General features: G+C 48.6%; 1 protein-coding gene across 2 annotated transcripts; it reads right to left on the reverse strand.

Annotated features, from left to right (window-relative positions):
* Positions 1-5327: 5327 nt before the first annotated feature.
* SELENOW (selenoprotein W) lies at positions 5328-7822 on the reverse strand. Of its 2 annotated transcripts, XM_044671113.1 has the most exons (7): positions 7804-7822; positions 6860-6939; positions 6562-6586; positions 6411-6464; positions 6104-6178; positions 5921-6013; positions 5328-5768 (listed from the first exon to the last, which is right to left on the reverse strand). In XM_044671113.1, exons 2-6 carry the CDS (start codon positions 6886-6888, stop codon positions 5939-5941), a joined length of 258 nt encoding a protein of 85 aa, XP_044527048.1. In that variant the 5' UTR covers positions 6889-6939; positions 7804-7822; the 3' UTR covers positions 5328-5768; positions 5921-5938. The 2 variants fall into 2 exon arrangements, with proteins under 2 accessions (XP_044527048.1, XP_044527047.1); XM_044671112.1 differs by lacking the exon at positions 7804-7822 and having other exon boundaries at positions 6860-7135.
* Between the last annotated feature and the right edge of the window lie 5447 nt (positions 7823-13269).

Genomic DNA, 13269 nt, shown 5'->3' on the forward strand with positions numbered 1-13269 from the left:
CAAAAGGGCTTTGTACCAAAGAGAGGCTGGGGAAAGATTTCACTTTTTCTTCCAAGCTAGCCACCATGTAGAGGAAGCTGTTGTTTAGTCAGTGTAGCAGTTGGAACCCTCAGAAATAGGACACAAAACCCCAGGATTTTAGGGGTCTGAACACAAAAATATGGCCAGTAAGTAAAAGGAGCTCGAGGTCTCAATAAGGGGACATATTTTATTTCAGAGTTATCACTGACTTGGTGAGATATGGTCTAAGGAGCAGCCAGGTGGTGAAGTAGACAGAATCGTGGGCAGACCAAGAGAGCTAAAAGACTGCCTGCCCTTTGATCCAGCCATACCATTGTTGGGTTTGTACCCCAAAGAGATCATAAGGAAAAAGACTTGTACAAAAATATTTATAGCTGCGCTCTTTGTGGTGGCAAAAAATTAGAAAATGAGAGAATATCCTTCGATTGAGGAATGGCTGAACAAACTGTGGTATATGTTGGTGATGGAATACTATTGTGCTCAAAGAATAATGAACTGGAGGAATTCCATGTGAACTGGAATGACCTCCAGGAAGTGATGCAGAGTGAAAGGAGCAGAGCCAGAAAAACATTGTACACAGAGACTGATACACTGTGGTAAAATCGAATGTAATGGGCTTCTGTACTAGCAGCAATGCAATGACCCAGGACAATTCTGAGGGACTTATGGTAAAGATGCTACCCACATTCAGAGGAAGAACTGCAGGAGTGGAAACACAGAAGAAAAACAACTGCTTGAACACATGGGTTGATGTGGACATGATTGGGGATGTAGACTCGAAATGACCACACCAATGCAACTATCAATAATATGGAAATAAGTCTTGATGGATGACACATGTTAAAACCAGTAGAAATGTGCGTCAGCTGAGGGGGGGGCTGAGGGGGTTGAAGGGGAAAGTAAGAACATGAATCATGTAACCATGGAGGATGTTTCTAAAAAAAAAAAAAAAAAAAAAAAAGAATCTTGGGCAGACATGAAGTCAGGAAGACCTAAATTCAAATCCAGCCTCAGACTCTTACCACAAGTAAATTCTGGACAAGTCACTTAACTCAGTTTCCTCAATGGGCATAATAATTAGCACCTACCTCTCAGTGTTGTGGGAAAGATCAAATGAGATAGTTATAAAATATTTAGTACATAGTAGTCACTTAATAAATGTTTGCTCATTTTCCTCCTTCCTATCACATCAGGAACCCTAAAACAAACCAAGGATCTCTGTATCCAGAGCACTCAGCACAGTGCCTGGCACATAGCAGGTACATAATGATGCTTGCAAACTTGACAGCATTTGAGGCTTCTCTGAAACCTTCCCCTTCATCAAAGTGTTCCACCAGGGCAGCTGGGTTGCTCAGTGGTTAGAGATCCAGTTCTAGAGATGGGAGGTCCTGGGTTCAAATTTGACCTCAGACCCTTTCTAGCTGCATGACCCTGGGCAAGCCACTTAATCCCAACTGCCTAGCCCTTACTGTTCTTCTGTCTGCCTTGGAAATGATACTTTGTATAGATTTTAAGACAGAAGGTAAGAGTTTAAAAAAGAAAATAAAAGCATTCCATCACCTTTATATGCCATAACTTGGTTTTTTGGTTGTTTTATAAAACCTCATCTTCCATTTTAGAACCAATACTGGTTCCAAGGCAGAAGAGCAGTAAAGGTTAGGCATTGGGGGCTAAAAGAACTTACCCAAGGTCACACAGTTAGGATGTGTCTGAGAGTGGATCTGAACCCAGGACCTCCCATTTTTAGGCTTGGCTCTCAATCCACTGAGCTACCTAGAAGCCCCTTACCATAACTTGTTTAGCTATTCCCCAGTGGATAGGCATATTGTGTTTCCAATTCTTTGCAACTATATTATTGAAGCCCTTAATTTTTTTCCTGTTTCTTATTTACCTTTTTATGCTTCTCTTGAATTTTGCATTTGGACATCAAATGTTCTGTTTAAGTCTAGTCTTTTCTTCAGGAATGCTTAGAAATCTTCCATTTTATTAAGTGACTATACCTTTCCCTGGAAGAATATAGTCAGTTTTGCTGGGTAGATGATTCTTGGTTGTAAATCCAGTTCCCTTGCTTCCAGAATATCATTCTAAGCCTTTTGGTCCTTCAATGTGGAAGTTGTCAGATTTTGTGTAACCCTGACTGGGGTGCCATAGATATCTGAATTGTTTCTTTCTGGCCATTTACAGTATTTTCTCTTTGACCTGGTAGCTCTATTTGGCTATAACTTTCCTGAGAGTTGTCATTTGGGGATTTATTGTAGGAAGTGATCTGTGGATTCTTTCATTCTCTATTTTTATCCTCTTGTTCAAGAATATCAGGGCAGTTTTCTTGGATAATTTTTGTAATATGGTATCTAGGCTTTTTTCTGGTCATGACTTTCAGGTAGTTCAATAATTATTAAATTGTCTCTCCTGGATCTGTTTTCCAGATCAGTTATTTTTTTAGTGAGATATTTCATATTTTCTTCTATTTTTTTTCATTCTTTTGATTTTGTTTTATTGCTTCTTGTTCTCTTGTGAAATCATTGGCTTCTATTTGCCAAAATCTAATTTTTAAAGACTGAATTTCTTCCATGACCTTTTGCTCCTCTTTTTCCTTTTGGTCCATTCTACTTTTCCTGGTATTCTTTTTTCCATTGGATTTTTTTGCCTCTTTTTCCAGTAGGTCAATTCTGTTTTTGAAAATACACTTTTTCTTCATTGGATTTTTATGCTTCTTTTTCCAGTTGACCAATTTTGCTTTTTAAGCTGTTATTTTCTTTTTGCATTATTTTAATTTCTTTTCCCCCATTTTTCTTCAATCTGCCTTACTTGATTTTTGAATTCCTTTATTGAGTTCTTCCAGAGCTTGTGACCAATTCTTTTTTTTTTTTTGAGATTTTGCATATGTTTGCTAGTATCTTACCATTTTCTATTGGTTCTATTCTTAGCTCTTTTTCCTTGTAGAAATTTTTGAGGGTCAAGAGTTTTTTGTTGTTGTTTTTTAGTTAGTTAGTTAGTTTTGCTGCTGGTTTGCTCATTTTCCTACCAGGGAATCTGCAAATTGTTGGCCATTTCTCTCTTAGCTTCTAGCTCTCAGCATTTTGCCCTGGGGCTGTTTTCACTGCTGCCGTGGAGATTTGAGTGTGCCCAGCACTATGGACCTCCAAACATCCCTGCCAGAGCTTAGGACTTCCAAGGGTGGGTCTGAAGTGTCCTTTTGTTGGTGTAGCCCCTGACATGGAATCCCAAAGTTGCCTATGTCCTGGTTCTGAGTCTGACTCTCTAGGTGGAAGGGATGGTCAGCCTGCACTTTTCTGTATACAGTTTTGTTTCCAGTACTTATATCATGGAAATCCACTCTCTCTGCCTACCTTTCACATTGTACTCAGTGGGAAAGCCCCTTCACTTGTCCTGCTTTGACTCCTGTCCTTTTGGGGTGCCTTTTAAAGATCAGTTTGGAAGGACAGTCATAGTGGTTTCAGGATTTTGCTGCTACTAAACCACCATCTTGGCTCTTCCCTTTTTCTGCTATAAAAAGACCAGCTACAAATCGATTTTTCTTTCCCATTTTTCCCAGAATACCTGTTAATACAATTAATCATCATTTTCTAATATTTTCCAATCTGTGTTTGCTACAAATATTTTTGCACATGTGGGTGTTTTTGAGCTTAGTTCTCTTTGGAGCTAAGGCCTAGTCACTGAATTGCTGGGTCCAGGTATATGCACAATTTAATCCCTGGAGGGGCAGAGCTCTAGAATGGCTGGACCAATGACTGCCTCATCCTCCCATCAGGGCATCATTGCTCCTCTTGTCCCACAGCCCCTCCAAGGTGTCTCTTGCTTTTGTGTGTGTAAGGGGGTCAGTTTTGAATGTGGAATGGAACCTCTGAGCTGCTTTAATCTGCATCACCCTAAAGATTAAGGACCTGATGGAGCATTTTCCCCCTGTGGCAATAGGTGTCTTCCCTCTAGTCCTGCGGGCACATCATTTGAATAGGAATCCAATGGGGAGTGGTCAGGAGGAACATCTTTGGACATGGACATTGTAGGAGTTTTATGGAAAAATCAATTAAAATATATAATTTTATTCTTTAAAATACATTTTTTTCTTTTTTTAAATTTTTCTTCTTTAAAAATATTTCATGGTTATGTGATTCATGTTCTCTCCCTCTCCTCTTCCCTCCCGGAGCTGACAAGCAATTCCACTAGGTTCTACATGTAAAATCATTTATTTTAAAGGCAGAAAGAGAAATGCCAGGGATAGCTGGTTGGCTCAGTGGATGGAGAGCCAGGCCTAGAGAAGGGAGGTCCTGGGTTCAAATCTGAACTCAGACACTTCCTAGCTGGGTGACCCTGGGCAAGTCACTCTCCCTCCCCCCCCCCCCCCCCATTGCCTAGCCCTCACCACTCTTCTGCCTAGGAACTGCTACACAGGATTGATTCTAAGATGGAAGAGAAAATCATGGGAGGAGAGAAAACCAGATAAATTCTGATTTTCAAAAAAGGGAAGCAAGTGGTTTCTAGGAAGAAGAGGCCAGTGAACTTGATTTCAATCCTTGGCAAAGCTCCAGGGAAAGAATTCTTTTTTTTAAAACCCTTCTTTTCCTTCTTAGAATCAATCCTGTGTATTGATTCCAAGGCAGAAGAGTGATGAGGGCTAGACAATGGGGGTGAAGTGACTTGCCCAGTCACCCAGCTAGGAAGTGTCGGGGTCAAATTTGAACACGCAACGTCCCTCTCTAGGCCTGACTCTCCATCCACTGAACAACACCCCCCCCCCCTTTGCCCAGAAAGAATTCTTCTTAGGGTTTGTGGGTCAGCTTCAGAATTTGCTGAGAATTTGGATGGGCAGATAATGGCACTGAACCTGAGTTTGCATTTTCTTCAGTCTTGCAGATTTTTGAGGGCCCCCAGGGCAGTCTGGGAGGGTTAAGTGACTTGCCCAAGGTCACACAGCTAGCATCAGTCTTCCTGGCTCCAGGGCTGGTACTCCTGCCTTTGCCCACCTCCAGAACCTAGCAGTGCACGTTTAGGTGGGAGCTTTTGGATCAGGTTCAATTCCCCTCCCACCAGATCTGACTTCTCACTTTCCTGGTCTCTCCTTTTTCCAGCCCCACTCCATGGATGTCAGTATGACCCTGGGTGGCTCCAGCTCTGGCTGGGGGACTCCCCCACTCCAGAATCCTCAAGGGCTCCCTAGTTATTCTAGGATCTGCCTGTGGCGCACTGTCCCCAGCTCTCTTCACACCTGCCACATCCCCAACATCCCCAAGGATCCCTGGCGGCCTCCTCTCTCCCGGAACAAGACAGGTCCCAGACACAAAATGGAAATTTATTTTTTCTCTTTATTAGCCCTCATGGCAAAGCCTGTTTTTTGGGTTTTCCTGGGCCCTGCTGGGTCAAGCCTGTGGGAGGCAGAGGAGGCTCCTGGGAGGCTGTGGCCCCCTCATTTTACAGAGGAGATCGCTGAGGCTGCAGAGGCTGGACAGCTCCTGAGCAGGGAAGGCCCAAAAGGTCTCAGAGGGGCTGATGAAGGGGCACTTCTGGGAGGGCAATAGCGTTTCGGGCAGGAAGAACCCAGCGGGCGGCGGGAGAGATGCGTCTTGGGCGAAGGGGGCACACAAGCACTCGGGGCAGGCTCAGGACATCAGCCTCGGCCCCGGCCCAACAGCTGCGAGGATTTCAGGGAAGAACCAGGAATCGCGAGGACATTTCGATCCTTCCCATCATAGAGCATTGTGGGCAGGGGGCAGGACGAGGCCCTGGAGCTGGGGGAGAGGAGGAAGGTCAGGAGAAAGCAGAGGAGACCTGAGGGCTGGGGAGGCCCCTCCCCCCACCAGAGGCTTCTCTAAAGGTACCAGGCTGGGAGGAGATGGGGAGGGGGCGGGGAGGGGCTCCTTCCTGCTCTGGATCCCCTCACCTCAGCCTTCAGGCACCACTAGGCCAGGGCGGCCTTGATCTCAGCCACAATTTGTAGGTATTTGTCCACAGTGTCCACGAAGCCATCTCCAGCCTGAGGAGCAGAGAGGGGATGAGCTAGAGCCCGTGTCCCCTGCTCATGGGGGTCCCCAAGGTGGTAGGCCTCGGCCCCAGCTTCACTCACCTTCTTGGAATGGACAAGTTTCCCAGCAACCGTTACTTCAAAGAAGCCGGTGACCTCCGGGGTCCCCTCCCCATTCTGGAGGCATAGAAGAAGAGACTGAGGTTCTCAGTGTGCCACTTCCCCACCTTCCCCCACAGAGGCTGCGGCAGAGGACCAGCGGGAGTAATTAAAGAAAATGCAGGCTCCCAAATGGTGTGGGAGTGGGCCCTTCCCCGCCCCCCCCCCCGCCCCCCTCAGCAGATATCTCAGGCTGGCATGTGGGGCTCCTTCCTGCACCTGGCACCGCCCGCCCAATGCTGGCACTCACGATGTCCAGGAGGCCGGGGAATTCATCCTCTAGCTTCTTCTTCAGCAACAGATACTGAGGAAGGAGAGGGCAGGGGGATGATGGGAGGTGGCTGGCCCAGCCGGGGCTGCCCGCTGCCCCCTCCCCCCTCCCCCCTCCGCAGACCACTGACCTTGGGCTTGTAACCTCAGGCACCACTAGCGGGGAGCACAGCGGACAAAGAGGGGAAGGAAGAGAGGAGCCTCCATTAGCGGGAAAACCTTCGAGGCCACGCGCGCGGGGGGGAGGGTAGGAATGGGGGGATTCCCTCCCAAACCCACCGTCCAGGGCTTTGGGAACCGACAGTGCAGCCTGGAGCCTCCCTCCCGGGGGGTGCGCGGCCCCTCCAGACCCCGGCCTCGGGTCCCAAACCTGACCCCCCCCCCCGCCCCTCCATCCCCAGGGGATCTCCAAGCGCGGGGGCCGCTCACCAGTAGACCACACGGACTTGGATGGCCATGGCTGGAGCGTCGGCTTTGTCCCCGCCGGGGTGGACAGCTGCAGCGGGAAGCTGAAAGGTAGCGCGGCCCACGCTCGGAAATAGAACGCAGCTGCGGTCGGCGCATGTTACATTGTGTCCTCTGGCGGGGGGCGGGGCGCCGCCACTGCTCCCGCGCGCGGGGGGGGAGGCCAGCGGGGAGAGCGGGGATGGGACGGCCCCCGACAGCCGGCCCGGGCTCCCTTCTACCGCCGCAGAGCGGGGGTCTGGCCTTGCAGTGAGTGACCGAGCGGGGACTGGATACGCCGCGAGGACCCAAGGGGGGGGCCACGGGCGCTCCTCCCCAGGCTGCCCCCCCCCCATCGACAGAGATGGTACAGCCCAGGCCTAAGCCCGCCCCCTCCGCGATATCCCAGCCTGGGAGCGGGGGAAGGGAGGGCAGCTGACCCTCGGTCTTCCCCGCCAGCACCCGTAACTTCACCGGCCCCCTCCCTCCTCCACCCGGGGGCTTCTGAATCGAGTTGTAGCTGGCAGGCTTTCGGCCTTCAGCCGGCCCTCCCCTGCCTGCCCGGTTACCGCGCACGCCACTACGAGCTTAGTCTAACCCGGGAGACTGCGTTCCGCTAACATAGAGCCCGGGAAATCTCGAGGGGGGGGGGCGGGCCCAGGGATCCAGAAAGCCTCCCCCCCGCCCCCGCCCGCCCCAGACGGATGGGAGGATTTGAACTAAAACCCGAAGGCAGCCAGAACTTGGAGGGGAAGGGCCGGCGCGTTCCCTGTAGGGGCAGCTAGTGCAAAGGTGCAAATGGAGCGTGAGGAAGGCGAGGCACTCCCGAAAGCAGGACGGGGCCCCCCCGCTGGGAAGGGCTTCCAGGTATCCGAGCTATTGGGGTTGGGGGCGGGGACGGACACGCCAACAGACTCGAAGAAACCCACCGCCTGCAGGCAAGGATGAATTCGAGAAGGCCCGGGGACTTCGGGAGACCACTTAAGGGCCATTGCTCGTCCAGAGGACTTGGAGCCTCCTGGGAGGTCCGAGGGTGGGCTTTATGGCACCTCGCGGCCACTCCCAGATGAGACCCCGCCCCACCCCTCAAATGGGCGGCCCCTGCCAGACTCTTGTGGCTTCTGCCCCAGGCCTTGCTCTCGCCCTCTGCTAGCCCTAACCAACCTCCCTCGGGGCTCCTCCTTCTGATCATCCATAAGCTGCCTGAAACTTCCTTAAAGTTAGCAGCACGCCTACCCACCAGCCCCTTCCGTCCCAGCTTCTCTCGAGCCCCCTCAAACCGACCTCGCCTAGGCCCCTCTCCCGGGGCTCCCCGGAATGCCTGCTCCATAGGTAACCAACGCGATTTCATGGTAACCTCTTCCCGTGCCCAGTCTCTCCGCCATCATTTGGGGCCTCCTCGTTTCTCCTGCCCTGCCAGGCTCTCCCGCACTCAGGAATTTCTCCATGGCTCAGTCCGTACTTCAATCCCAGCCAGTATTCCGGCGAGGCTTCCTTCCTCCCTCGCTGAATTCAGCTGAGGGGCTCCCCACCTTCTGTCTTCCGAACTCCTCTCATATTGAGGGACTCCCCCAAACTCGAACCTCCCAGGGCCTCAGTTTACCCATTTTCTATGGCCATTTCCCCTACTTCAGCCACAAAGAGTCAAACACCCATCATAACCACAAGAGCTCGAGCTTTCAAATCCCTTCTTCTGGCCTAAACCTGCCATTATTCCGCCTCTCCCTTGGGGCGGGAGCGGGAACAGCACTCCAACTCTAAAAGGTTCACCATCACTGCTCTAGACCCTGCTTCCTTTCGCTATACAAAATAAGAATACGATAAATGCAATGTAATTTGAGGGAGGACACTAGCACAGTTCCCCAGGGGTGCAGAAAAGGCCCAAGCTTTCAAGGAAACTAAGGATTCTGAGAGGCAGAGGTGAGAAGGGAGGGCACGCCAGGCACAGGGCACAGCCTGGGCAAAAGCAAAGAGGTTGAAGATGAGGTGCTCCATGGGAAGAACAGCAAGGCCAGGCTAGTTATAAAAGTCTTGAAAGGTAGGTTGGAGCCAGGTGGTAGAGAAGTTTATAGGCCCAGATGAAATAGTTGGAGTATGTTTTGCTACACTACTAGTGATCTCTCTCTCTCTCTCTCTCTCTCTCCATATATATATATATATAAAGATAAAATTAGCCATTATATATTTACTAATATATGTTCTCTATGATATAGCATCCTATATCATAATTTGCTCTTATGTATAGTTATATGTAATATGCTATATTTTATGCTATATTGTAATATAGCATAATATAATATATAACATGCTCTATTATAAGATATTATGCATTACATGTGATAATATATTAATTTAATCTATACATAATTAACTATTCTAGAATTATATTCTTTTTTTTTTTTAAACCTTAACTTCTGTGTATTGGCTCTTAGGTGGGAGAGTGGTAAGGGTGGGCAATGGGGGTCAAGTGACTTGCCCAGAGTCACACAGCTGGGTAGAATTCTATTCTATATTTTATTTTGTAATATATTGTTATATTTTATAGCTTACTTATATATTGTGCATTATATGTGATACATAACACATTCTGTATAGTTATAATATATGGTATGTTATATATTATATGTAATTACATAAAATATATTGTATTATAGCTATTATGTTTGCTATTCTTTATTTGATATTACATATTATCTAAGATATAATTCTATATCATATGTAATATGCTGTTATATATAATTATACATGTTATTTATAAGAGATCCTATACTATAATTTATACTATATATAATCAGCTATTCTATAAATATATTCTATATCTTAGTTTATAATATATTGTAGGTTACATTTATTTTATATCATATATGATGCATTATTTTATATGTAGATAGAATATATTCTGTGTATATCGCATTTATATGATATGTTCTATATTATTTATACTGTATTATGCATTACATGTGATACTATACTATATAATTATATGTAATTAAAGGCCAATCAGTAAGCGCTAATCAGCTGGCTAATGAATGATTCTTTACCCTGGGTACCCTCAGGGAGTATCAGTGGGTCTACATTTATTCTCTCTCTCAACTTACAAAGAGAATAACTATGAATGAACATAAAGGGAAGAGTTGAAGGGAGCTGAGCCTTGCTGGGGCTCCCAGAAGTGCCTTGTCCTTCCCTCATCCCCAGAAGGGAAGCTTCCTCTCTCGGGGCCTCAGTTTCCCCATTGTTCAGTGATGGTTCTTCCCGGGGGTCTGTGGCCTTTGGGAAAAGATTCAGAAGAACCTTATTTCCACAGAATTGGTTTCCTTTGGGATTCTCTGAATTTTATTTTATGCATTTCAAAGCCTGGTTCTGAGCTGCTGTCCAGAGGCTCCTCTGGTCTGTCCCAAGGGCTCCAGGGCACAAGACATGGGGAGACCCTTTGCAGGTGTAAGTGAATGAATGAATGAATGAATGAACGAATGAATGAATGAATGAAGTGGGGCTGAGGCAACTTAGAGACTTAGTATTGTCACAGATTCTCCCAGCCTCCCCCAGCACACTTGGACCTCCTCCAGGGGATCCTAGCAGAGTGGCTCTTCTGGACAGTTCTTGACCCTTAAACCGATTCCCTAAGCCCACAGACCTATACCTGGAAGAGCACCCAGAGCTCCCCTCGTCCACACTACAGAGGAGGGAACTATGGAAGCCAAATTATTTTCTCAATCATCATTACCACGGCAAGAGCCAGTGTGCGTAGAGCCCTGTGAGGTTCGCAGGATGCCTTACCAACATCCTCCCCACAGCCCTGGGGGAGGTGCCCTCATTATCCCCATTTTACGGAGGAGGACACTGAGGCAGACAGAGGTAAAGTGGCTTGCCCTCTCAGCTAATAAAGTGTCTGAGGCTGGATTTGAACTCGGGTCTTCCTAACTCAGGACCCGGAGCTCTATCCACGGAGCAACCCGGCTGCCAACCTTTCCTTGAAGACCAAGCAGTACTCTTCTGCTTAGGGTGGAGACTTAGTATCGACTCCAAGACAGAAGGCAACGCTTAAAAAATAAAAATACTGTAGCGAAGGGGAACCCCCTGCCTTTGGAGTAGCTCAGGGCACTTTGAGATGGCTCTGATTGAGACTATGAGTGCTGTTATTCTTAATGGGAAGGGGGGCCATTGTTATCCCCCATTCCAGCCCAGCTGGCCCTTCCAGAGCTCTACTGTGGGTCAGGCAAATATGGTTTCATTAGATCCTTCCAACGTCCTTGCAAGGCAGGTGCTGTGATTATCCCCATTTTACAGTTGTGAAAACTGAGGCAAACGGTGACTTGCCTAGGACCACATTACTGGTAAATACCTGAATCTGGATTTGAACTCAGGTCTTCCAGGCCCAGCACTCTATCCACCATGCTGCTTGCTGCCTTAATAAATGTGGGTGGACTGGTTAGTGGCTTCTATCACTTAAAAAAATCTTTCCCTTCTATCTTAGAATTGATACTGTGTATTGGTTCCTAGGGGCTAACAATGGGGGTGAAGTGACTTGCCCAGGGTCAAACAGCTAGGAAGTATCTGAACCCAGGACCTCCCATCTCCAAGCCTGGCACTCAGTCCACTGAGCCACTTAGCTGTCCCCACCTGTATCATTTGAAGAGATGCATTGAGAACCTGGGAACACCCCCAGAGAGTCACAACAGGCCTTCATGACAGCACCTCACATAGCCATAAGCACACAGAGCCAGAGAGAGACAGTAGCAGCACAGCCTCAGTTATCTAGAATCACATCCCTCCTTCCCTCCTTCCTTAGTCTCTGTCTTCCCCCCTCCTTCCTTCTCTTTCTCTTCTGCTCTCTCATCCTCTCTCCCCTCCCCTCTTTCTTCCCTTCCCTCCCTCATCCTTCTTTCCTTCCTTCCTTCTCTGTCTCTATCTCTGTCTCTGTCTCTGTCTCTGTCTCTGTCTCTGTCTCTGTCTCTCTCTCTCTCTCTCTCTCTCTCTCTCTCTCTCTCTCTGTCTCTTACCTCCTCCTCCCCCCACCTCCCTGCTCTAATTGGGCTCGCTGCAGCCTGGGGCTCAGGGCCTGACCAGAGACCCCCGGTGAGGAGGGAGGGGGGAGGGGGCCGGGTATTTTTAGTTGCCATTAACCTCCTCTCCTATCTCCCTTCCCTGGGTTCTCTGAAGCAAGTGCTGAAGCCAATTGGTTTAATTACAGTGAATGAAGCAGGCAAGACCCCAGGTCAGGAGAAAGGGTGGGGGGAGCCTGGAGCCCTCGGGAGAAGAAGGGGGGGGGTGGCACAGTAGCTGTTTCTTCTCCCCAAACAGCTTCTGCATAAGAGCCTCCCTCTCCCTCCCTCTCCCTCCCTCTCTGCCTCTCTTTCCAGAGCCGCACATCCCTCGAAGAAATCTCCTTTCTCTGGGCCTCAGTTTCCCCATCTGTATAATGAAACGAGCCAATCTCTGGGACCCTCCCAGTCTCCGGAGGGTCCCAGATTATCCACCCCATCCCCTGTTCTCCTTTCTGTTTCCCCCTTCTCCTCCCCCCCCCCCCCCCAGCACTAGCATTCTCAGAAGCCGGGAGCTCCTCAGTCTTGGGGCTGGGCTTAGTCTGGCTGGGCTGTCATGTGCTTATGGGCCTGGCTCAGAAGGTTTCAAAGTCACGGGCTCTGAAAGTCGTTGAGTCTTCGAATCAGGATTTAATGGAGGCTTTGGAGGAAGCAAGGCCTGAGTTCAAGTTTGGCCTGAGACACCTGACTGTGATCCTATATAAACTACGACCTCTCCGAGTCCCAGGCAGCTAAGATTGTAATAATCCCAGAACGTGGGAGAGGAGCGTTCTGAGCGGCCATTTCTCTCTCTCAGCCCTCCTTCCCCTGACTGGGATCCTCCCTAACAGTCAAGTGCAGATGAAAGGGGAACCCCCCCCCCCGCCCCCACAGAGGGCATTGGACTTGGAGCCAGGAAGCCTCCGGAGCCAATCTCACCTCTGACTCTAGCTGTATGGCCACAGCAGGCCAGTCACTTGGCTCCACTGTGCCTCAGTTTCGTTATCTGGAGACAGAGAGAGAGAGAGAGAGAGGGAGGGAGACAGAGACCCAGAGAGACAGAGACCCAGAGACAGAGAGAGGGAGACAGAGGAGAGGAGAGGAGAGAAGAGAAGAGGAGAGAAGAGAAGAGAAGAGAAGAGAAGAAAAGAGAGAGAGGAATCACAACATTTTAGACCAGGGACTATTGTGCTATTAGAATTTCAGTCTTGCTGGAGTCCTGAGTATTAGCATTTTGTTATTCAGTTTCAGTCTTGCCTAATTCTTGGTGACTCCATTTGGGATTTTCTTGGCAAAGATCCTGGAGTGGTTGGCCATTTCCTTCTCCAGTTCATTTAGCAGAAAGGGAAACTGAGACAAACATGGTAAAGTGAC

The sequence above is a fragment of the Gracilinanus agilis genome, chromosome 3 (assembly GCF_016433145.1).
Source record: "Gracilinanus agilis isolate LMUSP501 chromosome 3, AgileGrace, whole genome shotgun sequence".
NCBI lineage: Eukaryota > Metazoa > Chordata > Mammalia > Didelphimorphia > Didelphidae > Gracilinanus > Gracilinanus agilis.